The sequence below is a fragment of the Echeneis naucrates genome, chromosome 12 (assembly GCF_900963305.1).
Source record: "Echeneis naucrates chromosome 12, fEcheNa1.1, whole genome shotgun sequence".
In the NCBI taxonomy this organism is placed as follows: Eukaryota; Metazoa; Chordata; class Actinopteri; order Carangiformes; family Echeneidae; genus Echeneis; species Echeneis naucrates.
In genome coordinates this window covers 6,174,544-6,200,615 of record NC_042522.1, presented here as the reverse complement: position 1 = coordinate 6,200,615, position 26,072 = coordinate 6,174,544, and the positions used below count along the sequence as shown (strand labels likewise).

Here is a 26,072-nt window from a genome sequence, read left to right as displayed (position 1 = left end):
AACAGGTGAGCACAGAAGAAGAAAACATGAAAGGATGTGACAAAGTCAGAAATAAATGCATAAGGCAGAAAAACGGAATGAAAACAAAGAGCAAGCAAAGTCTTGTACTCACCTCGCTGCCTCCAGCAGCTCATCCTTCTTGTATTCACCTAGATGGTTACAGAAGAGCATAGTGTTAGACAATTGGCTGCTAATACAAACCGAACATACACAAACACACATGATCAACCAGGAAGAACCCCCCCCCACACACACACACACAAGGGGACGGATCTGTCTATTGAGGGGAAGACACCATCTCTCTTTCTATCAGTGCTCCCCCTCTCTGCCATTCTCACTCAGTGCGCACCCCTTTGGCTCCGGTTGCCGTGACGATGTGTTGCCGGCAAAGACCACAGCACGTTCATTGTTTGGGCGATGAGCGGCGGACTGACACGCGCTCCACCTCTATCCATCCGTGTGCCTCTGCATCCCTCTCTCCATTGCCACGTTTATCTCCCGTCTCTTGGCAGTCGCTCATACCGCTCACCATCTTCCCTCATTCTCCATCATCTCTGTCCATGTCTCACTCCCTCCCTCCCTCCCTCTCTCTTGCTCTCTCTCTCTCTCTGCCTCCCTGCTTCTTTCCCCCCTGTGGGCGCAGTTACCATATGAAAAAAAAACAAAACAAAAAAAAAAAAAAAAATCAGAAATAAACAAAACCCTCCCCCTACTTCCCCTGCCCTCACTCCAGCTCGCTCTCCCTCTCTTAGCCCTGCCCCCCCCACTACTACAGTGACAACACACACACACCTTTCCATATGTGTCTTCTCTGCCTGGGAAACAGACAGGGGTGGGGGAGACACCAGCCTTTTTCATACATGGAGTCTAACACGTTGCTGAATTGAGCTGTATGAATGAGTGATAGCTGTTTAAGCACAGGTCTTCCCTCAATGGCTGAACATGTGATCTATCCATGATTGAAGGCCCAATGTGTCGATATTAAAATAAAATAAATCATTAAAATCCCTCAGTCCGCTGTGGGAAAACAACAGTAATGTTTTAAATAGGTTCATGTATAAAACTGGACTATAATTAAAAGCAGCCTAAGCTCCACCGTCTCCGTCATATTTGTTGCCTCAGTACTTTCAAGGACTAGTTCGACATTTTGAGAAACAGCCCTTTCTCTGCTTTATTCATTAAGCTGGTGAACATAGTAATGCAGGCTTTAAAAAAAATAAGAAAGAAGTGTCAAAAGTGTCTCTTTTTCAAACGCCACATCTCAAATTTGGAACACATATGTTCAAGCAAAGTCAGGTTTTATTTATGTAATGGGACAAATCACAGTCGTCCACATCTCCGGTCCCTTTTCAAAAGCCAGGAAACATTTAGCTAAGCTTTAATAATCCCTAATATTAAAATGTCACAATCCTTTTTTTTCCTCGGTTGATGTGGACAATTATCACAATAAATGTCATCTAAATTATTTATTTCAGCTTTAAAGACAAATCTTTGCAAAGCGTTTCTCAGATCTGAGGTAGAGCATTTTAAAGCTTTTGTTTTACGATAAAATCTAATTATTCTAAAACCTTTCTCGTTGAATGCATACCTCTGCTTCTGCAACATAACTGCTAAATTGTGGCACCATGATCACTGTTCTGGGGACGTTAATGGACATGCTCAAAATCTGGTTGACTGTGAATATTTTACATTATATTATTAAAATTGTCAGGAAACATCTACAACAAATTACCTTTTCAGTCATTCGCATTCACATTTTCACATGCAAAACACAGGACAGCTTTTATTGTGAAGTAGTTACGGTTGCTACGTACAGTTAGTGAAACATAGCTGGAAATGCTATTCAGGAATAAAACATGGCAACATAATAGGTGATGTTTGGTTGGCAGAGCAGCGAGGAATAGAAGGTGAAAATCAGAATGGAAGCTTTAAAAAAAAAAAAGCAAAATATTCAACACACTGCATACAGAAGGCTGTTATTGCTGTTTGTGCTGCCTACATGTTATCAAGGTAAACAACACCTTTTACAGAAAACTGCATGACCTCAGAAGACTGCCTTTGTGACTTCTTATGAAAAGTGATTTGGAGGTGTAGTTAGACATGAAAATCAATATGGAACATTCCTGGCACATAGGAAATAAAGTTCACCTCTGAGAGGGACTAGAAAGAAAGACATACTTATAAAAATGAAATAGAACAAAAAAAAAAAAAAAGAAGGAGATGGAGAGGTAAGTGTGATACAGATAAATGGAAAGAGGGTGAGGAGGATGAGTGTGTGTACATAGAGCAGATGGAGAGTGGGGTGGGGTGAGGAACGAAGAAGAAAGGTTACAGAGAAGGGAAAAGGGGGAGGAGGGAGGAACAAAGGATTTGTAGATGAAAGAGAGAAGGGATGATTAGGGATCTGGAAACTGACATGCATGGATTTGACACAGTATAATTGGTGTTAGGGAGGCCAAGGCGGAACAGTCAGGGGAAGAATAAAGGCGGAGAGGGAGAGGGGCGGAGTGTGGCAGAGAGATTGAAAAATATGAATACAAAGGAGAGAGAGGATTGTACGGAGAGAGATCAAGGAACTAAATTAGATGTAGTTTTGGACCAATTTACGTGCTGAGAGAGAATCTTATTTCCATGACACACCTGACAATCGCAGTCCTTACAGTGGACTATATTATTATTATTATTTCAATTATCACACAGCCTTTTAATGGGAGTGCATCTCCTACCATACACATACAATAAATCCTGTTTTGGACATCAGTTTTGCTACCGATACACACAATTTTACAAAATTCATAGAAATGTGAGATTGTTTTTCACGGTCCACAAAAAGTTGTGCGGAAGGCTGAAACATCTAAAAGGAAGTCTTACAAATGTGTCACACTATCAACTTCATTCAGACTTCAAACAGGCCGTCGCATTTTGAACTTTATTGATTTAAAAATCAAGCTTTTAAGCTTTCAGCTCAAAGTCTACTGCAGCGGATTTTCTAAACATAATTTTCATCCTTCTAAGATGCATTTAAATCACTATGCTCACCTATACAACCCTCCATTTCCCTCAAAGAAGATTTAGTCTGATTTATGATAACGACAGCTTATGGTCAGTCACCCCCCCCCAATTCAGGCCAAGAGAAACTGAGACACATACATATAATGTAAACATATATAATGTGTGTGTGTGTAATACACACACGCAGACAGATAAGCTGGTGCCAACTTACTTGGCTTTACCTGTCACACTGTAGGGAATGAATATAATAATGGACAGTGCCAATTCCCTCTAGCAGTGTTTCGCTATCATTTAAATTCTGATTTTTCATTTTTCTACTGAGAATTGAATGGAAGGGTGGCGACAAAAGTCTACACCCACTAACTGAAGCCATTGCTCCTTTCATACTTTCAGTTAGAAGCTTAATTCAACAGCCACCACAATTTCAACTTTTGAAATACATGAAAGCATTGTACTCGGTAACATCCCTAAAACCAAGCAAGACAACCTAGGATTTAAGATGTGTCCTGTCAAACATTCAGGCTCTAAAATCACACTGTTCACATAAAAAGCACCACAGTTACTTTAGTGCCAAATTTAAAAACAGAGATAGACAGAGGCCGGTTTTTTCTTTTTCCTTACTCATATCCCTACAGGGCGGCACAGTGTTGCAGTGGTTAGCACTGCCACCTTAAAGCAAGAAATTGGATTCAAATGTGGGGCCAGGGGCCTTTCTGTGTGAAGTTTCCATGTTTTCCATGTGCCTTTGTGGAATCCCTCCAGGTTCTCTGACTTCCTCCCTACGCCCAAAGACAGTCAGGTTTAAGTTAACTAGTGACTTTAAATTGCCTGTCGATGTGAATGGAAGCATGAAATGTTGTTCTTCTTGATATTTCAGCTCCAACACTCTTGCTTTGTGGTTCACCCAATGTCAGCCCTTCACAACGCTCTGAGGATGAGCTGTGGAGCTAATGGCTGTTAGTTCCTTTAGTTCTGGCTTACTGCTTACTATCCAGTATCCACTATAAAAGAAATAGTGAATGAGCGACCAATTCATGTTTTATCATCCACCAAATGAAAGCCTAGCAACAATACTAGACACATAAGAGTACTGATCAAGACTCCAAAGTCTAACTTATTTATGTATCTGCTTCATTACTGGTCTTTCATCAGGAAACATTCAGCCATAATTCTTATGTGATATTGCCATAAGGCTGAATATCATTGAAAAGGCACAGGCTGAGTCAGAACATTCCTGTCCAATCGTGGAAAATGATATTGTTTGATTAAACCAAAGGGCAGTACGGTGGCATAATGGTTAGTGCCTTTCTGTGTGCATGTACTCCCCATGGCTGCGTGGGTTTGCTCGGGGCACTCCAGTTTTCTCCCACTGTTTAGGGTAATTGGTGACTCTAAAGTGTCTGTAGGTCTGAGTGTGAGTGTGAGTGAGCGATTGTCTCGGTCTGTCTCTGTATGTTGGCCCTGTGATGGACTGGCGCCCTGTCCTTCAGTGTCCCCCACGACCCAGAAAGGGAAAAGCGGTAGAAGATGAACTAATGAATTATTAAACCATTTGTTCCATATGAAAATGTTAATTTAAATAGTGACAACAGGTCACAGTGTTCAAATGCACCTATGCATTGGAAATGGAGCTACATATTACAAGAGCGGAGGATGTGCGTATTTCAGTATTTATGAGTACATCTGACAGTCTGACAGTGTGAGTATTTGTATTTGTCTGAGTGGGTGTGTATGTCTGTGGTGCTGACAATCCTGCTGACTCCAAACAGAAGAGACAAGGACAGGTTAAAGCTCGGGACAGACTAGCTGCTTCCTGAATGATGATATTATGTTTGCGTGTGTGTGTGTGTGTGTGCTTCTCTGTCTCACTCCCTGGGCAGAGTGCAGTAGACACCAGTGATCACTGTTTGAATTCCAATTGATTTTTGCTTGAGAGCACGTGTTCCTCTGCATGCAGGTGTGTGTGTGTGTGTGTGTGTGTGTGTGTGAGTATACAAGTGTGAGCACATACATTACAGTGACGCCAGGGTTGTGCACAGGTGAGGACGAGTCAATGTCAAACACTCACCACACTATATATAGCTAGAACATGCAGCACAGACCCTGCATACTGTGTGTGCTTGTGTGTGTGTGCGTGCGTGCGTGCTAAGTGATTGTACAAGCAAAGATGATGCTGACTGATGCTGACTGGACCATGACTCGCCTCAGTGCCCAGCTGTCTGCCCTGTGTGTGTGTGTTTAAATCAAATATCATTTTATTGTAGGAGCAGTTTATCCTCTGTTACACAACAACTGGCTTTGAGTCAGGAGCTGAGTGATCCATTTATAACCTAAGCAAGGTCGCAACTGCTGAGGTTGTAAGTGGATCAGTGCACGGTGTGACCAATCAAAGGCCAAAAATAAATAAATAATAATAATAATAACCGAGCTGAGCGGAAATTATAAAAGAGGCTGTTTGTGCCCTTTACTTGCTGGCTGGCTTTACGTCACATATTCACCACTTGCACTTTGTGATTAATTGCTTCACACAGTGCAGCAGAGGGAACTGCCCTGGATTAATTGTGTATTTTTTGTGCACCCTCTCAATCCTTCCGCAAGGCATTTGGTAAATGTAAGAATCTGGGTACTCTCACTGACGTGTACCACTCTAAACCAGGAGGCGGACTGTTTGAATTTATGATATCACAACGTTGGTTGTATCATCCGTCATTTTGTTTTAACTGTGTTCCACTGCAATCATTTCAGGCTTTTACCATTTACTGTCGATGCGGCTAAAGGTGAACTGAGGTGCGTTCAAGTCGATTTTTTCTTTCTCCTCGGGTGAAATTTTTCTATTCAACACAGGGCAATGTTTTGCTGTGGCTTTGAAATATAATTGCTCCTGCTATGAGGACTTTCATGGATAATGATTTTTTTTAAGGTAATTTGTGATGCCACAGCTTGCAAGTGCAGACACTCTTCACCCATTCAACAGAAGCAAAGGATGCCAATTTCCCCGTGAGGTGAAAATACCAAACCAACAAAAACGGCAAAGTTAGCAGCAAACAAATGAATATGGATCAGATCATGACGTGTTTGTCCTGAATAGGGCACGCAACAGCAGAGGAGTAACAAAACAGACTGCAGTCAGCTCGTTTCCCCACATCTTGTCCTCAACAGTCCACCAAGCACAGAAGCTGGTCCAGACTACTGCCTGATACAATGACTAATGACAGATGATGAAAACATATTACTGCAATGTTCAACAGAGATGCTGTTATTCAGTATTCCTCACCCAGGGCAAATTCTCTGTGCTTGTGTTGCTGAAAATTGAAGTGGTTCCCCCCCCCCCCCTTTTAAATGCATCAGTCAGATTTCTTGCATGCAAAACTGGACATTTCCTGAGGAAAAGCAACTTCATTTCATCCGTCTGTATTCCTCAGTGATTAATAAAGAATCACTTATGAAGGCACAGAGGATCTATCAAACTCCTGCAGGACAGACAAGCCTGTTTTATTTCAAGGAAGATACTCCCATTTTAGCGGCCTTCCCTAACTCACTCAGGGTTGTGGGTGGGTGCAGCCATGTGGAAAACTAGGCAATTTCAGCTGCAGGAAATGGCTCAAATGGGGATGAGGAAACCTTGGATGTGCACACACACACATACACACACGCGCATGCATACGTGCACGCACCAAGAGATGCAAACACACGCACGCAGGAAGAGAGAAACAGTCGCTTTGGTTTGCTTCTCTTGCTGGATCATTTTGTCATTTTTTAGATTGGAGAACAGCAAAACAGAATCATGTGGCAATCCTAAACAGTGTGTGTGTGTGTGTGTGTGTGTGTGTGTGTGTGTGTGTGTGTGTGTGTGCGTGTGTTTGTGTGCGTGTATGAGAAGGGAAAGAGGACTCTGGCTCATTTATCACTGGCAACCAATTGAACAGCAGTCATCGTGGTAATCAATGAGCATGTCACTGATAAGGGGAGGAGAGTTACACACTTAGCCTTGCAGCCACAGGAATTTGCTTCCTCTCCTTCACACACACACACACACACACACACACAAAGGTGCACACAGGTGCAAGATTGCTGTGCTCCTTCTGCATTAGTAGGATGGAGCCTTCAGAGCAGCTACAGCAGTTCTTTGTCTTCATGATTAGGCTGTTAACATACGCACAGATCAGAGCTCTTTCTCCCAGTTCCTTTGCATTCACTTGATGTCACGTCAGTTCATCTCTCTGTGCCTCTATCAGCAAAGTTAGTAAACATCTTCATCATTTCTTCCAGTCTCTGAATTTGCTCCCTGCTTCTACATCTCCGCTTGTCTTCGTTTTCTCTATCCTGCTCGCTCTGACCCCAGTTCTGCTTCTCCCCCCCTCGCCTCCTCATTTGACTTTCTCTGCATCTCCCAGCCTCCACAAACCCTCCCTTGGTTGCTTAAACCTCTACTCATTTCCCGCAAGGCTCTGCAAGAGCACGCCGGCTAATTTTCTGCTATGTTAAAGCTGCCTGCCCACCACAGACCTCTCTTCAAAGCAACAATTTCTTTTTCTCTTTATTTACAATAAAAGATAGAAGTGCTCGCTGATAGAACATCTTCAACACTCAGCATTTTTAATTTATTTTTTTTTTTTTATGAAACATTCACAATTTCTGTGCATCACATTTTCTTTTATATTAGTCACACAGAAAAAGCAGGATAGGGACAAATGCCCCCCTAAAGCAAATCTAGGGCCGGATGGACACAAGTCTTAATTGATTCCAGTGGGTGAAAACCTGTCTGATTAGTAACAGTTCCGGTTATGACAAGACGACAGGGATACCGTAAAAATATGACTAAAAGGCATTTTATTCTGAGTGGATTAATTTTTTTTCTGTCCCTCTCATTTCGGCACATCCCGCCCGCCACAGTTTCTTCATTGGTGACAGCCTATTATTGGTGTCTGTAACTCATTCCTGAGGATGAAAAGCTAACTATGACAAGACAAAAGGGCGAGATTCTTGACTAAAAACTCAAAATTGTTAAGTTCAGCATTTTTTTGTATTTTTTTTTTTTAATTAGCCTCATCAAGTTTTCCATACTAAAGCTTCAGCGCTACATATTGAAAATGGAGGTTCAAAAGGATTGTAGGGGGTTGTTATACCATAGGCCTGATCTTACACACAATAGCAGTGCCTTGGCTAATCCGCAACTTAATTACACCTAAGCACTCATGGGTATGTTGGTTTTCAATGAGATGTTGTTGTTGTTGAGTGTTCAGGTGCATTTTTCTCAAATTGCTATCTTGAGACAGTGAAAAGTGATTGCATGACTGGCCAGCGAAAACCTTGTCCTAGCAGTATTTCACCATCATTTTAAGGATGCGTCGTCAAGAGAGTAATATTCTCCTGCGGAAGCACATAGCACAGCAGCCTGTCGCCACACAAGGCGGGAGCGCCTCACTGTTTACAACTTATCACTTAGGACTAAATTTGTTCCGTAATGAGCCAATAATTTATTTGTACGAATCATAATGTGTAATGTTGTGATTTGTGCCATTACTTCTTGGCAGAGGCCAGTGCGGCACATTGATTTACGCAGAGCTGCTGCGTACTCACTTATCAGTCTCACTATGTGATCAACTCACCACTAATACAAATTGACTAACAACCTGTCAACATGCAAGCACACCTGGCTTTTAGAGGGAATGGTACTCTGTCTGATTCATTGTATGTTATGCCAAAAACCATGGTTAATTCTGTGACTTAAATACAACCCTTTTAATTCTGGTGCAGCAGTTTTTGTTTTTTTGCTGTTAAAATAGACAAAGTGATCTGGGAATACGCTTGATAATGTGGACTTAGGATCGTTAAAACAGAGCCTTTATTGACATGGATAATGACTGTCCAAAGAACCAGGGGTCTCTTTTTCACAAGTAAATCAAAAGACAACAGAGACTGTCCAGAAACTAAAGCAAAAGTACCACAGAGACACAAGGTGACCACAGAGTGAAGCAAATTTCCATAATGAGCAGCAAAATGTTACAGAAAGATGCAAAAGATCACAAAGGGACTTCGAAAGACAAAACAACCACAAGAGATGAAAAACAGCTCCCCAGAGCACACAAAACAATGAAACTGACAGAGATATGCAAAATGACTATAAACCATAAAACAGCTGCAAATGACTTGGCAATGTCTCATTCCGTCTGGGTGTTTTGCTTCAGTGGAGAAAGTAGAGGCGGCCCTTAATAAGTTTGTGTCTAAGGTCCCGCTGTCTCAAAGTCCTTCCATTAAAAAAAAAAAAAAAAAAAAAAGCCTCAAGAACCTCTGAAGTCAAGTTCTACTTCAGTCAGTACTTGAGCTCCAAGTTTAAAATCCAACTGTGTGGCCAACCCCTGTGATTTAAGTAAGATAAATGTTTACCCTACACGGTTCAGGAAACTGATTAGCATCTAATGCTGTAAACGTTCAAATGTGCTTTGCAGAATTCATGAGATGAGAATTGATTTCTGCACGGCAACTGGGTTGTTCCTTTAGTCAAAGTAATAGGATTCATCAAAGAATGATAATGGAGGAGAAAAGGAGTGAGTTTAACTCACATTTATCAATTTATATACAGCCACTTAGAAATGTTCTTCATCTGCTCTCAGTAGCTTCTATGGATTTCTATGCTTCATATATCCTATTTCCTCTGGTCAACTATCTGGGAACAATAGAGGGAATCCTGGATCTTTACTCACCCGCAGTCTAGTAAAAGGTCACAAAGATATTGCCTTGGACTTTCTGACCCGTGCTGAACACGTGTGTGTGCATCAAAGAGAATGCAATCCGATTGCTGTTAGAGTGGCACTGGAGGTGGTTCTGATTTTATGGATCAGATGAATCAGCAAAACGTTCCATGTTGTTCTGTTAACACCAGTTTACAGCAGCAATCTTGAAAGAACTCCCCTGCTGCGAAACAGACTAACGCTGGCACTCACATTCAAATTTATTTTAACTGACGTGAAAATAAGCTTTTTCTCAGATAGATAAGGGCAATTAAAAGGAGGAGATTCAGCAGTTTTTCATTTAAGGGAAGGGTTGCCTTGGTGCCTGTCTCTCTGCCTGGTGGATACATGGACCTAAAGCAAAGAGAAATGATGATGATTTATGGCATGTTGTCCTGATGTTAGTGTGCTTGCGTGTGCCATCTCAGTGCTCAAATATGATGCTTATTTTTGCTGAGAATGTCAAAGGTTCTCTGCAAAAATAAGACCTTTCATAGAGCAGAGGCACAATTTGTGTGTGTAGAGCCCAGAGGAAGCAGCAAGTATGTGCTTGGAGTGTGCATGTTGACCGAGGTTCAGACTAAAGAATTGATCTCTCTGGGGCTGAGAAGCAGCTAGTCAGTGAATACCAATCAGAGGTAATTAATAGCAGCTAATGGACTCTGTTTCTCACTCTCTGTCTTATGTCAGTTCTTTTCCTTTCCTCTTTATAAACTGTGCTATGCTAAAGACTCTCATGAGTTCACAAATGTAATTTTGAGGCACACATGCTGAATGTGCATTTACGAAATCTGTACGTTTAATTTTGAGACTGATATGACGTTGCAGGTAAACCAACGTCACCGGCTTGGCTTATAAAGCTGACGAACTAAGCTGATAAACACACCTGATTGGTTGATGAATATGTCAATCGGAAACAGAAATTTGATTGATAGTGTGCTTCAAAGTTACATTTGTGAAGTCCGAAATACAACTACAAAACGAAGCATGTGCATTCATGGATTCATTAATTATGAGCCTGTTCCGACTCCATAGTAAAATAACAGACGTTTCTGTTTAATTAGCAGTTGACAGAGATCTAAGAGATGCACCATTTAAACAGTTTTCCACACCTTTGTCACATACTTAACTCCCTGTCAAAGAAGCAGCATCGTTTCTGTTGATGAACCACTTTTTTTTTTATTATTAAACTTTTCACACTTGAAATAGACTGCAACATTATGTTTATATATATATGTGTGTGTGTGTGTGTGTGTGAAGCAAAGATGCCAAACATTTGCTTGGGGCAGCTTCACCTTTGCGCAATAAGCATACTGTTTAGTCAAGCCCTCTCAGTGGCACAGAGTTCAAACCCACACACCTGTCACTCTTTGTGTCCTGTAGCCTGAGGCTCAAGTAACAGAATCTAAAGCATAAAGCTCCTTCTTCTACAGCTATTTATCTTAGAAAGAGCCCAGATGGCACACTCAAACAACCACATATATGGGGAGAAAGAGAGAGAGCGATAAAGAGAAAATTCTGAACACATTTTTTTTTCTTTCTTTCTTTTTAGGAGTAGCACAAACAAAGCTGTGAAAGCGCAGCATCAAAGATGCAAACGATGTCAACAATGAGTTTAAAATCAGAGAAAATTAAAGCAGTCTCAGGGAGATTAACACATAAATCACCTCCAACAGAGATGTTACAAAGAGCTTATGTTTCAAGCTGAAATTTTGTGGAGAAACAGCCTCCTTCCTGGAGAGCAGCGATGTTGAACAGTGACTGTGACCTGTGACAATATTAAATGCATTTTAGTGACCATTTTTCATGGTTACCCAAGATGTGTGAAGACACAACATCTCGTACTTCATGGACTGATGGAACACCACAGTTACGTTACTGTCAGAGATTATAAGAGGGTGAAGCAGAGAGACTTTTCAAGTGAGGAGAGATGACAAATGTTGGAGGGGAAAAGATGATGCGTCTGATTGGTCTAAAGCTTGAGACGAGTGAGAGGCAGCAGGGGACAAAAGAGGACAAGGACTATAGATGAGATGTCAAAGGGAAGAGGCTGGTCTAAGGATGAGGGGTGAATGGAGTACATGCTGTAATTGCAAGCTCATTAAACAACACTATAATTGATGAGTGAGGAAAGCAGACGATGGAGGGATGAGGGAGAAAGAGTTGTCAAGGGCAGATACAACTTGATGAAAGTGCCCTAATCACTGCTTCCTAGCCAGAGGAAGATCAATCACCAACGACAGGAAAGACAGATGTAAAGGAAAATCTTAGTGGTGGTCGTTTTGTTTCCTAACTTATCTCTCCATTGCTTATCTGCAGGGATTTTTCAGAAACCTCCGTTGGCTGTTGTGACAATGTGGATTATTACTCATAACTGAGGATTTGGAAAGTCAACAGGCCCAGTACAAAGCACATTACCTCTCAGATATGTGCTTGTGACCACTGGTTCGATTTAAATATATGTGTGGGACAGAATGGTGTGTATGTGTATAGGATTTGGCCCTTTTGGCTAACACTTCATGGGAATACAAAGTCAACAGTGCATTCACGCAGTGACTTTCAAGAGAAGATCGAAAGCAACTTAGATCAAAACCAGTTGGGTATGTTTATATAATGGCTACACAGATTTCCTAGTAAATAAACATGGCTCTGTGACAAGTTGGCATCAGTAATTAGGTAGGGGCATTGCAAAGGTGCCTTGTTTCATTATTGTAATTCATTTCCTTTTGACTAAAGATCCCAGAGTAAGAGTAAGAGAATTCCTGTGAGTAAAAGCAGCTGGCAAAATTTAAGAGTCTAGATATAACATAATGGTGTACACAATACCAATCTTATAGAAAAAAGATGAACTTTAACATGAAAAGTTGAAGATTACTTGGTCTAGTCTGAACGACACCTTAAGGGCATTTATGTTAGCAAAAGTCCATTCAGCTCTGAAGCTGACATTAATGAATCGGTCTGCTGTCTCTCCTGTGCAGTGGTTTAAAAAAAAAAAAAAAACAGCTAAATCCTTTGCCCATCAAAACAACACCTCTACGTGAGCAGGTTGTGCATAATTGATTATATAAGCTTCCCAAAATTTACATTCTCATTCAGTTAATGACAGAGAGCGGCGCCTCAAGGCTGTACTGAAAACGACTTTGCTTGATCACAAATGCAAATTTATCTAGCGTTCCTCAACTCCCGACGCAGGACCATAAATTAGGTGTAAACGTACCAGCCTCGCTCCAACACCTGATAAACGTTCTGCACCACAGACCGTCCAAATTCACCCCTCGGGGCCACTGACCATTAAATGATAGACTAATCTCATAGCAAATCTGGCCATGCCCTCCTTCCTAACCTGATAAGGAACAATATAATTAACTTGCTACTCTGCGCTATTACACCACACAGCATAAAAGAGAGCTTACCGCTTGTATTTTCTTCTAGCTTTGATATATTTATATTTCTAATTGTCTGAACTGTTTATACGTTGTGATGACTGAACCTGCAAAGGCAGATTCTGGCAAGTAAAACCATACATCCAGGTCTGGATGGGCTGTAAATGATGAAGCCAGTCATTGTGTCAATGCAAAAGCATAATCTGCTCAATCCACCATCCATACCAGGGTTTTCTTTTTTTGTACCTCTGGTCACACCGCCCAGGCTTTTGTCCTCCAATTCACTACGTGGGAAGTACAATTGTGCATGTGAGTCTGCCCCCTGGTGTGGTGTGAATAGCGGCGTCTCGTGTGTGTGATAAGAGTACACCAACAATCTGCCAGGTTCCATAATTGTGTTGATAAGAGGTCTCTCTGGTTAGCAGCTGAGTGAGGTGAGTAAAATAAACCTGTAGTCAACACTGATCTGCCCTCGGTGGATTTTTACATATGTTCACCATCACCTGGACAGCAAAATATCCAAAAACACTATAATCCATTTGTAGGATCAGTGAGGCAGACGTTTGAAACTGGTTTATTTAAGAAGAGTTTTCTCCAGCTTTCCTTGTCGCATCGCCAGCTAACAGGAGAGAGAGTCATTTCAGGGACCAGTTTATTGGATGTTATAGAGCCGTAGAGCTAATTTATGGGTCAATATAAACTTCCATCACACCAGACCGAAGCTAGAAGTTGTGCTGGCCTGCAGCAGAGATGAGGAAAAGAGCAGACCTTCTAAATCATCAACACAGAACATATAGGACCAGGAGGAGAAGGCTAACGCACTGTGCCACACTAGAACTGCATGCAGAGGCTACAAATATACAGACATCCATAATCATTATATGCTCATATCCACACTATTCAATTCCGCCTTTACCAAAACCTAACCAGGCAATAATAAAACCCTTGATACGACCACTGCATTACCAGAGACACTGGCAGAGCTCCAGGCTTGCACTAGGTGAACAGACAATGGGGTGATAAATATTTCAGGTAATTGGTGTCAGCCTAAGCATAATTCATGTTACTAACAAGATACAGTGAATTTTTAATTTCTGATCCTCATAGCACAGAACAAACACTGCAGGAGATGATGGAGTGGAGAATTGTAGTGCCCGCGTTATGGATCGACTAGTCTCTGTGAACCGCGTATTTTCACCTGAATGCATTACCCGTGGAAACAGCAGATGCTGTTCTTTTAAATGTTGTATCGTTGTCTTTTTCATTAAAATTTCAAAACACACCCATCTGCTCACGCCGCAGCAGAGCAACACAATGAGCACTCACTCTCATCCTGGACGTTTTAAGCTCTGTTTGTACCATTTTGCGACGATCTAATGGGTATTTGTCACACATCCGTGGGGCGATACGGCTCCAAGGTCCCTGTATTGTGCATGTTAGCTCACCAACATGGCCCTATGAATCACCTTAATGGACATAGGCTATTACTAATGTTTCTGCTTATACCTTTGCTTTCCTTGTTCAGAAAGGTTTAACTGTCTGCTGTATAAAAATGGGTATAATTACCCCATTTAATGTAAATTAAAACACCTTTTCAGACCAAATCGCCTCTTACTTATACAGGGTTGAGATTTGTAGAGTAAACTGTTGATCAAAATTTATTTCACTGTTTGTGGTTAAGGCTTCCCTTAGCTGGGAAATACCTGCCTTGAACTGAACTGCACCCCAAAACTAATCTCTCACAGCTCCTCGCAGGTTTCAACAAAGTGCCAAAAACGGCTTTAGAGCTTGTGTCTTGTTAATGGTTTAAATTATAGATTTTTTTTTTAATGGAATGTCCTTTGCGGATTAATAAATTATTTCTGATTCTCATTTTTTCACACATTAGTGCTGCATAGATGGAGTGAAACTGAGGTAATTAAAGTCTAATATTGCAGGACCAGTCCAACAAAATACAGACAACTCGATTATTTTTCCTAAGTAAAAATTTATTTTGATTTTAGGAAAATGGAACCATCAAAGTATAGCAAATGGGCTATTAGCTATTAGTTTTCTGTTTGCAGTCTAACCATGGGTGTACATGAAAATATCCTAGGATTACTTTAATACTGGAGAAGAAGAAAAAAAATTGATGATTGTCACAGAAGCGTTGAAGCTGTAAACAGCTTTTCTGTGGCGTCTACATGGATTTATGGACATTCATCCACGATGGAAACTTGCCAGCTATTGGAACATTCATTCTAAACGATGACAGATTGTTCTCAGGCCACAGTCTATATTGAGACGCTGTATTCAAAAACAGCTGTGTTAACGCTGATAACATACTTTTTCCACAGAGAAAACAGATCAGGAATGGTAAGAGAACAGGATCGATAACCAAAATCAATAATGAATTCCTTCCTTGCAGCTTTAGCCTAAACTGGTCAAATCAACAGGAAAAGCTACAGTAATGAATCTCACACAGTTTTCACATCAAGGTGTGTCTTCACCTCTCTTGTCACATCCCCACCCAATCCAATCCTGTCCAACCCCTCCCCTGTTATCAAATTGGACTGTGCCAAGAAACTACAAAGCTGCTCTGTATTTGGTGCAGTCTGAGTGAGTTTCCTGTTTACACTAGTCCCATGCACACTCACACGTGATTAAATACCCAATATTTGATTTCTATAAATCACGTTCTATCTTCTATCTGGCAATTGCATTACTCTTGTGCTAAATCCTTTGGTCATACTGCTTATAAATTGAACTTGAGAACACTGTAAAACTTGTATCATGGTTGATATTGAATGGGGGTGAAGAGGCTAACTGCAGTGCGTGCAGAAATGTCCAATAATCTTGACACTGAACAAGCTCATTTTAGTTCCAGCTGGCAACGACAGTAGTTTTTCTACAGTGTGGTCGGGAGTAAATTCCTACCCGAGTTTTGACACTGGACTCCTGGTATCTTGAGGTTTATCTCATTTACCACAGAGGCAAAAGAAGTGGAACTGATGATGTAACGCAGCGTATACACACAAGTGGTGGTGCGAAAAACTGATTTAGAGCCAGCATCAATTCCCAGAGAGAAAGAGAAAGTAAGAGACAGTGAACATAGAAATATTAAAAATAATATATTATTAAAGTAAAGTAAGAGTAATTTAGTTCCATAAGAACTACATGTTTAAACCTTCCCCATCTAAACAGAAAAACTCCCACAACTCATACTCTATATGTGCAATATAGCATGAGGAAGGTCTAAGACAGAAGATGTGAAACATAAAACAAATCAAGAAAGAAACCCGGAAAAAGGTTTCCCTGTCTGATGAAGGAGGACTGCAAAAAAAAAGAAAAATAATTAATTCAAAAGGCATATATTTTTAATTAGCTCCTCATTTAAAGGCTGTAACTGTGTCCCGGTAGCTCCTCCAACACTGAATAGGTGTAATGAGTCCTGCTGCGTTTAACCAGTAAATTAGTCTGAGTTTCAATGTAAACTTTTACTGTCCCAATGCCCCATTTGACCACTCCAGCTCTCTCCTGTTTCTTTCTTTATTTTAATAAATCTTTTATGCTTTTTTTCCCTGCAGTTTTTTTGATAGGGAACTTGTGGACTGCAAAGTGTTGGATACAATTTCAAGTACTAGTCTTGAAAATCCCTCCGCGGTTAATCAGACGATGATGATGATGATGAACATGGCTTTCAACTGACTCTCATGAAGCCACAGTGGCCAACGGATTAGGTGTGCCATTTTTCAACTAGTATCAAACTAGATAATAATAATAATAATAATAATAATAATAATAACAATGATAATAATAATTCAACTATGTTTTGAATTTGTCGTTTGGCTGTATTGCAGATCAGTCAGATGAGAAAAGGTCTGCTGTGGCACTACTTAGACTATTCTTTTGTTTGTCAGAGAGAAACGACAGGACAGGAAGGAAAGAGGAGCAAAAATAAAGCAAAGAAGAACAATAACCGACTGATCAATTGAGTGCAACGTCAGCCAAAAGAGCTGTCAAAAAAAAAAAAAGAGAAAGAAGGGAAAGGAAAGTGCCCAAAACACTTCTGAGCGTTGATTACAGCCTTGGAAAGGAGCAGAGCGAAGGAAATGTCATGTAGTGACCAATGTGTGTCCGGCCTTGGATGAGCGGACTGAATAACAAGCGTATTGAGCACACAAGCAGAGCAGCCTTGCAACATAAGAAGGTGAAGGATGGAAAGGGGGGAAAAAAAATAATAATAAATAAAAGGTGGATAGTGGCCGCAGCCTTCACCAAACGCAAGTAAATAAATGTCTCTTTGAAAGTTGAGGTTAAAAAAGTGATTGTGATGACAGAAGTGAAAATGTGCAGCCTTTTAGGAAACAGGAGAACAGATATAAAGAAGAGGCAAACTGTAACAGCATATAGGCTATAGATAGTCAAGCTTAAAGACACACTGACAGTGTTGATGTGGTTGACTCTTAGATGGACACACACGCCAGCAGGACACTGACCTGTGAGAACAGCCTTGGTGGAGGGTTCAGCCAGGTCCAGGGCGGACTTGCCGTCGGTGTTGCGGATGTTGGGGTCGGCTCCATGCTGCAGTAACACTGTACAACAACAGGGCAGACACAGACAGTAGCTGAGCTCCTGGACTGACATACAAACACCCCGACACACACCTCCTCCCAGTCCTCCCGCTCCTCCTCCCGCTGCTGCTGCCACTGAACCACATCCAGCTTCATAAACTGCTCTTCCAGGACCTCTTTCTCTCACTTCCTCCTCCGCTATCCCCCCTGTTCCTCCTCCTCTGGTTCTGTCTCCTGGCTCTCCTAGCAGCCCTTCTCCAAGTCCTGCTTCACATGTCTCTCCTCCTCCAGCTGCTCCTCCTCTGTTGCTAGCGCTGCTCCCTCGGCTGCCCCTGGCTGCCCCTGCCCTGCGAGCCATGCTGCTGATGTAAACAGACATGTCACAACAAGCGCAGTGAGAGGCAGCGCAAGACCACACCGCGAGAGAGACAGAGGACCTTACAAAAGGGCTACGTGACCAGCCACAAAACACATCACATTTCCATGGACGGAGTGAGGGGAAGGCTTTGGTAAACCTGAGAAAGCAAACAGCAGCGAGTGGAGATGGGAGAGATGAGGAGCTACAGCTAATCCGGCAGGCAGAAGCAACAGCAGCGAGGGAGCAGGCAGGCAGTACGAGCGGAGAGACTCTCGCCTCTCCAACTGACTGAGCGATGCAGCGGAGAGCAAGATGAGTGAGGAGAGGAGGGATGGGATGAACAGGATGGTGGGAAGGGGGGAGGGGGGAGGGAGGAGGAGGAGGGTGGTGAGATTCAGAAAGGATGGGAGAGGTTGAAAAAAGGGGAGGGAGAGCAAAACATGAGTGTTTGTGTGAAAGAGCTAGAGCAGAAGGAAGAAGAAACAGGGAAGAGAAGAGAGGCGAAGAGAAGAGAAGCGAAGAGAAGAGAGGCGAAGAGAAGAGAGGCGAAGAGAAGAGAAGCGAAGAGAAGAGAGGCGAAGAGAAGAGAGGCGAAGAGAAGAGAAGCGAAGAGAAGAGAGGCGAAGAGAAGAGAGGCGAAAGCGAAAAACAGAAGGAAAGGAAGAGAACAGTCATGCGACTGCCAACCAGGTATGAGCTGAATTACAAACTCAGCCCGTCTTCAGTGTTTTGTTGTAAATGAGCCTTTTTCAGGGCACTAAAGTCACTCCTCTCCCTCTGCCTCCCTCTTTATCTCCCTTCTCGCTACTGTGATTGGTGGGCAGCATCCGCTGCACATGTCCTTTGACTCGTTTCAAACTGCCCTACTGAAGCCCAGCAGAGAAGAAGAGAAGACAACCAGGCATGTGTGCAATGATTTGTGCACGTATGCACGTGTGTGTGTGTGTGTGTGTGTGTGTGTGTCTGCCAGCCTGACACAGACTTTAGTCACCCCCTCATGCCTCAACAAAAATATGATTTGGCTATGCACCAACACCCCAAACGCGCGCACGCGCACACACGCACATGCATGCACACGCACGCACACACACACACACACACACACACACGCCACAGTGATGCCAAACAGCTTGAGAATAAGGATATGCCCAAAGTAAGGCAGAGAGAGATGCACGACCACAGAGAAGCACAAACTTGCGAATTTGCAGATAAACAAAGTTCAAAATCCTCAAATCTAGTGTCTGAGTCATGTGCAACCATCAACTTCTATTTTTGTGATTCCAGTTTTGTATTTAATAGGCACAGCTTGTCTGTAATACCTGCAAAATCCTTCTGCAAAAAACCAAATCCCTTTTTGGAGGGGATTAGTTTTCAGGACAATGTCAGATATGCAACAGCTTTCTTCTCACTTTCTGCGATCAGTAAATCACTAGTAATAAAAAAAAAGTGATGAACTCTGAACTCACGCTGAGATTTAGCTTTTAAGTGTGCAAGTGTGTGTGTGGTGGGGGAAACATGCTCACACACTCTCTTTCTAGAGCGGCAGTCAAACAGCAGGCAGGTGCATTGTTGGCAGCCTTAACCTTTCCTGCAGCTGCTTCACAGATGTGAGCAGGAATGAGCATGGATCGTATGTGGTCTATGGTTTTGTTTTGTTTTTTATATGTCAGCAAAGGGCTTCGGGCTCTGATTTTGCAAAAGTCGAGGCTCCGCCTTTCAAAATAAAGATAAGGAAATCTTCTGTCCTGTGCTGTCACTGTTGGTAAAAGCCGCAGAGCATTTGCCTTCGCTCAGTTTGTAAAATTGAAATTCTTGCAACGAATATACAGTATGAATGAAACACCTAAAACTGATAAGGCAAATGTGCCGTGTGGTGCTTCAACTGTTTTAACATATTCATAAGTTGTACATACAGAATAAAAATCTCCTGTTTCCATACTGTCAAATGTAAAACCAGATTTTGCTTTAATATAGTATAATTTAGGGATGATGGATATATTTGGAAAAGGCAAATGATGATGGCAGTTTTTAATTTTTTTCCTGACATTTCATTGATCCAGAGGATGAAGAATCAAAAAACGATGACAATGAACGTCTGATAACAAATCAACAAAGAAGCTGACTGCTCGTTCACTGTTCAGATGTGGAATTGAAGAACAAATCATGGCATACGTTTAAATCAAATCGATCAAATCAATAAGCCATAAAATTACAGTGAGCTCTGTGCAATTTATGGTGGTGGTTTTTCAAGCTCACATCCTATCATATGGCTGATTTAGGATTTTCAAGATCTTCTAAAATCCCCAAACTGTTGATGAGATTTCTCCAGACCTTAAACTTGAAGGAGATGTAGGTCTGTTGAATGACCTTTTTTATTATTATTATTACTCAAACTGTCTGAACACCAGGGAAGGGGCCAGAGTTGCAGTCAGAGTCAAATCAAGGTTGATTCGAACTCCCGAATCTAATCCAACCTGGCAGGATGACAGTCTGCAAACAGTCAGGCCACTGGAGGTTGCCTGAATTCTGTTTACATGCTTTGATTTGTTGGTAACGTTGCAGTTGAGTCTGCAAAACAAATACAGGAATGCAGCAAAGTCAGCTTTTCCTTCTCTGGTTCTTTCCAGAGAAAGCAGAGTTAAGTTGCGATTAAGTTTTTGAACTTGTCTAAGTGGTTTTGCTTTACCTGAAATGTTTGGGCACTGGACTTGGGCAAGTGTTTTAAAACTTAACACGTGCACACACACATCTGCTGAGGAGCTGAATGCGGACATCCAGCCCCTCAAAGCAAATCATTATGTCCCCCGGTTAAATCGAGATTAACTGCATCGTTGACTCTGATTTCTGTATAAAAGATTTGCGAAGATGAAAAAGTGAACGTTGAGGATGCTTAATATTTTGTCACGTTTCTATAGGTGAGGTTACTTCACTACTGCCCTTCCTAAAGCCAGGCTGTGTAACTCAAGGTTTGAGCTCATGGTCAGCAAGGGGAGCAATCCAAAACACAATTTTAACTTGTGATTCTGTCTGCTCATATCTCTGAATGCTTGTAAGTAGAGTAGTGATTAGTGATTAGTGATATTAAATTCCAGTAACATGTATTATTGTTCATTTCCAAACAATGCCTTTCCTTTGTAGAGAGAGACAGACTTTCTACACAGAACAGGTCTGAAACTTTTGTGAAAAGATATGAAAGAATTGGTGAAATTATCTTCAACCTCTTTTATGTGCAACTTCAAAAGAAACCTTTTCCTACAAGTGGTTCTTCCATTCAAAGGTTAAAACAAGGAAGTGGGGAGCTAAAAGCAAACCTATGGGAAGAGCTTGTTTCACATACAGCAGTAAGGGCTGTTAAAGCCAGCGTCATGAATGAATTTATGAACCTCGACATGTTTCCGAAGTGGTTGTAACGCAGCGTGTCATCACATATTCTGAATTAATTCCTCTCTGTATTGTGCTACTTTGTGTCCTGCTGTGCCTAAGTATAAAGTTAAGCATGTGATATGTGTAGATTTCCTCCTTTATTTCTGAAGTGTTCTTCTCAAATGCTTGTAATGTTAAGCGCTGCTTTAGATTGTGAATCAACAGCGAGCCTGAACGAATTAAGGCAAAAATCTATTTATGCACATCACGCAGCTACGACGACAAAGGTAAGTTATTTTATCTCCGTTTGAGTGTCATTTATAATCACAGATAAATCAATAACTGGCTCAAGCCTTGACAACAAGATGAAGTTGGTGATCATTGGAGCAACACAAAGCCCCCCTGCCGCTGCTGCTATGCAGTCACTCACGGCCCAGACAGTCTGAGGCAGGTAATGTAGTACTAAAAAGCACTGATGCAACTTTTCATCCTCATCACTGTCAGCACTCCAAAGCAAGGTAACGCAGACCATCATTGCAGTCTTTTATTATCGTCACTCATTCAGGGCAATGCATTTCCACGAAGATCACAAAGATGAGCCTACGACTGACTGCTCAGACAGTTTTCACGCCGACATGCATCCTGTCTGTGTCTTGATTTTCCTCCAGCCTCTCTCTATGCTTCAGTTCACCATTAAAGACTAGCTGCTGCTGCTGCTGCTAATGTTCTGAGCCTGTGTTGTTAGCTCACTTTTTTTTTTTTTTTTTTTTTTTTTAAATTAGGGGACCACAGATATTGTGGGACCAAAAAAAAAAAAGCAATGCTCTTTTGTCCCCAGTGTGGGCTTAAGAATAAGCAGTAACACAGTAATTGCCATTTACAGGTTATTTGCTGCTTTATGCTTAATGGGAAATAATAGGAAAGAGTCAGTGGGTGGTTTGTTATGGTTTCTAAAATTACTTTGCTATTATATAGAACTCCAGGGTTTGGGGCTTTCAGAGGGTTTGGAAGTGGAGGTGTTTAAAACAAAGTTACCAACAAACAAAAACTTTATCTTATCTTATTTAATATCTAAAATCTTGCTGCATCATTACCACCATGATCGCAAACAATATTTATATTTAGCAACACTGAGAACAAATCATTGACTTTTATTGCATACAGAAGATCAATGTTTTCTGCTTCTGCTCTGGGTAGAGAACACACTCACTCCTACTGACAAAAGATGAAGTGAGACCTCAAATGCCCGATAGACTGCAAATCAGGTGGATAATAATGACACTTCATACATGCATGGCACACATTTGCTTCGCCCGCAAGATCAAGATCAACAGTGCATGAGTTTCTCTGCTTACCTATACAAACGTCTATTTTGCCCTTGATGGCAGCTTCATGCAGCGGTGTGTAGTTCCAGTTGTCACGAGCATTGGGGTCGGCCCCCTGGCACAGCAGTAAGGACACCACCTGACAACAGGCATGGACAAAACATCTGCATTTACTCTCTACTGATCAAAAATGTTCCTGGTCGTTTTCTAATGAACGTAGTTTTCTGGAGGACCTGGATCAAGCAATAACAATGTCACCAAGGTCACATTGGTTAGATTGGTGAAAACTACATGTCAATGCCAACATTATTTATAGAGCAACCAAAATGGTAATGATTTCAGTTTTACATAAAAAAAAACAAAAAAACTTTTTTTTTTTTTTATTAACAAAAGTTAAGAAGTTTTAGTGGTCAATGTTGCCAGTTTGGCCGCACTCCACAAGCCAGATTCCTCATTTTAAAAATGCAGATATGGCTAAACAGTAAATATAAAGTAGCTGAGAACTAGTTTAAGCTTTCTAGGTAAATTCTTTATCATTTAAGGCTGTGGACATATGTTAGTCCTTGATCAAAACAAATTGACATCAATACAGCACGGGGACTGACCCATGTCAGGCACACAACATTTTAGCCTCATTTACCAGAACTGCTTTTTTCACCCAGATAGCCTTTTTACTTCAGGCAGCGCCTCATTTCAAACCTGAAAGGTCCCATCGTCCGTTTTCCAGCAGGCAACTTTCTGCAGTGTGAGACCTAACTTTCTACTGCTATCCTCGACACATTTGTGTCAAAGTGTTCAAATTTCACTTGGGGGGGGGGCAGACATGAGAGTAACTTTCAGGGGTTGAGCATTGTAGTTGCTAAGTGATTGGTTTCAGTTTAGAGAGGGTTTTTACTCTGTTCACGATGTTAATCATCCCTGTGATTATACAGCTGCATTAGCACAGCACATCTCTCACACTGTTACGTCAAAGTAACGTCAGAAACTGAGTGGTGGAACGACCAGAATATTACAACAGTGGTGAAAATGGGTGATCTGGTTTTTTTCACAATGTGATCTTTTAGGGCTGACTGTGCGCACTACAGCCTACAGAAAAGCGAGTGCATTTAAATGTTTGGACAGTGACAATCGATCCATCCTGTGAATATAAATGAGAAAATCAACAAACAAAAACAATGGAAAGTTCCCACGTTAAGCCTCACCTCAGAGTGACCAAACGAGCAGGCGTTGTGAAGAGGGATCAGACCCCCGTCGTCCCGGGCATGGACATTAGCACCTGTCTGAAGTAAGTGGTCCACCACATCTCTCCGCCCAAAACCTGAGACAAGAGCAGGGAGAGGTGAATGCTGATAAAAGCAGCAGATCAACTATGAAGCCAAAAGAGCAAAAAAATAAATAAATAAATAACATTCAACATGAGCTCCTGTCTATGATCTATGACAATACCTATGATCATGTGGGTTTTTTTTTTTTTAGGATGTTCCTAGCTTAACACAACTTTTATTCTTCTGATTTAAGAATCAACCTTATTATTCTTTTTTCTGTCTGGGGCCTTTCCTTTTTACAAGCTCTTGTATTGTAGCAGCTGTTTGGGAAAGTCCTGTACATGTCAAGAATGTTGTGTCCTCATTGCAAACGCATCCTGGGACTCGTGAGAATCTGCTTTTGTTCAAACTGCTGCATGGTGCATGGTCTGAAACACAGGAAGTGAGGTGAATAAAATCACTTTCATATATAATTTCAATAAACTTGCTCCATTCATTCAAATCTTCTCTACACTTGGCTTGTGGTAAAAATTGCCAACACTCCATTTCGATGGGTTATGATTTTCAACATTATCTGGACACAACATGTGAATTTCCTGGATGCCTTTAGGCCCTTGGTAGTCCTTATTTGTAAATGAGTATGTTGTGTGTGCATATATATGCGCACACAAACAAATCAGCTTGAGGAAACGACAACTGCACTAAAACACCACTGCTACTCAACCCAGGCCTTCTTTTAAACATATTACCAATTTATGTTTTTCGTGTTTTTTTTTATTCTAATTTCTAAGCTTCCCATCAGCAAAATGTGAGTCATCTTCCCATCCAGTGGTGTTTTATGACGGTCAAAATGGAACAGATGGCAAGATTCAACAGGAAATTGCTTTAACAGGTAAAACAAACGGATATCTGCTTCGAATCAGTGTAAGGGATGAGGAAAGTGGATCCAGCAGGATGACGGGGTGAGGAAGTGTGTCTGTGTTGGTTGGATCTTTGCTGAGGACTTGTGGGAGTGTTGGAGCTGTCGGAGCTGCTCTCTGCTCCGTCCAGCTGAACAAACAGTCCGCCTCTGAGGCCGCTGTTTGTTTGGGAGCGGATTTTCGTTGTGGTTACCTGCAGCGAAATGCAGGGGTGTCGATTTGCGTCCTGCCATGTCTTTGGCGTTCACGTTCACCGCATCCACCAGTTTTTTCACCCTGGAAACGTCCCCGTTCCTGCAGGCTTCGAACAGCTCCCTGAAAGCCCCGTTCACGCCGCCACCCGGGTTACCGCTCCCGGAGTCGGGCGTGGATCCGGAGCTGGTCCCGCTCCCCTCGGTGGTGGTCGGGGAGCTGGCGCTGCTGCTGGAGCCGCTGCTGCCGCTGCTGCCGAGGGCCAGAGCCGGGGAGGAGGCGGTGGGAGAGGCCGGGGCTGCCTCGCCGTCAGCCGCGTTCTCCATCGCCGCTCCGCGGGGGAGAGGGGCGGCATCGTCCGGGGCCGCCGGCGGAGAGCCGGGAGGGCTGGCGGCCGGGACCGAGGAGCCGCGGGGCGGGGAGGACAGCAGGGAGCTCGGCTGTTGCTGCTGAGAGGAGCGACGAGGCGTCGCCATTTTCACAACACAACAGTCCCCACTAGCAACAAACACACTGCTGACAGTTTCCTGTCCAGGAAAACACACTTCCGCTCCGGATCACCGGGAAGGGTTCAATAACATACAGTCCATTCATCCATTACCAAAAAAAAAAAAAAAAAAAAAAAAATCACACAAAAATCTTTGAAAATGTTCCCTCCAGGAATAACAATAATAATATGTAATATTACAAAACACGTGTTAAAACGAGGGAAGTTAAAGGTTGTTTTTATCATCTTTATTCTATTTTAAAAGAAGAATCGGATGTATCGATTCATCACGTTGGCCCTCAAATTAAACCATGTATTTTTTTTTCCCCACACATCAATAACTGAGGATCACTTGAGTTGTGTTTAACCAAGATCCCACGTATGGCATTCACGGTTTGCGCGTTTGTGCTGTCTGTGAAATATCTGTGAAATGCAATATTTTGTCCAGGACAGATTTAGTATTAGGCAGAACAAAAGAAACTG

General features: G+C 42.0%; 1 protein-coding gene across 3 annotated transcripts in view; it reads right to left on the bottom strand.

The window, feature by feature from the left end:
• The window catches only part of LOC115051646 (poly [ADP-ribose] polymerase tankyrase-1-like), a 71,045-nt gene extending 45,452 nt beyond the window's left edge, over nt 1-25,593 (bottom strand). For all 3 annotated transcript variants that reach the window (XM_029515168.1, XM_029515170.1, XM_029515169.1), the window contains exons 1-5: nt 25,104-25,593; nt 23,928-24,043; nt 22,756-22,864; nt 17,605-17,700; nt 113-149 (exon numbers count right to left, since the gene is read on the bottom strand). In XM_029515168.1, the coding sequence (XP_029371028.1) occupies nt 113-149; nt 17,605-17,700; nt 22,756-22,864; nt 23,928-24,043; nt 25,104-25,578 (833 nt within the window). In that variant the 5' untranslated portion in view covers nt 25,579-25,593. The remainder of the gene's footprint in view (nt 1-112; nt 150-17,604; nt 17,701-22,755; nt 22,865-23,927; nt 24,044-25,103) is intronic.
• Nucleotides 25,594-26,072: the final 479 nt, after the last annotated feature.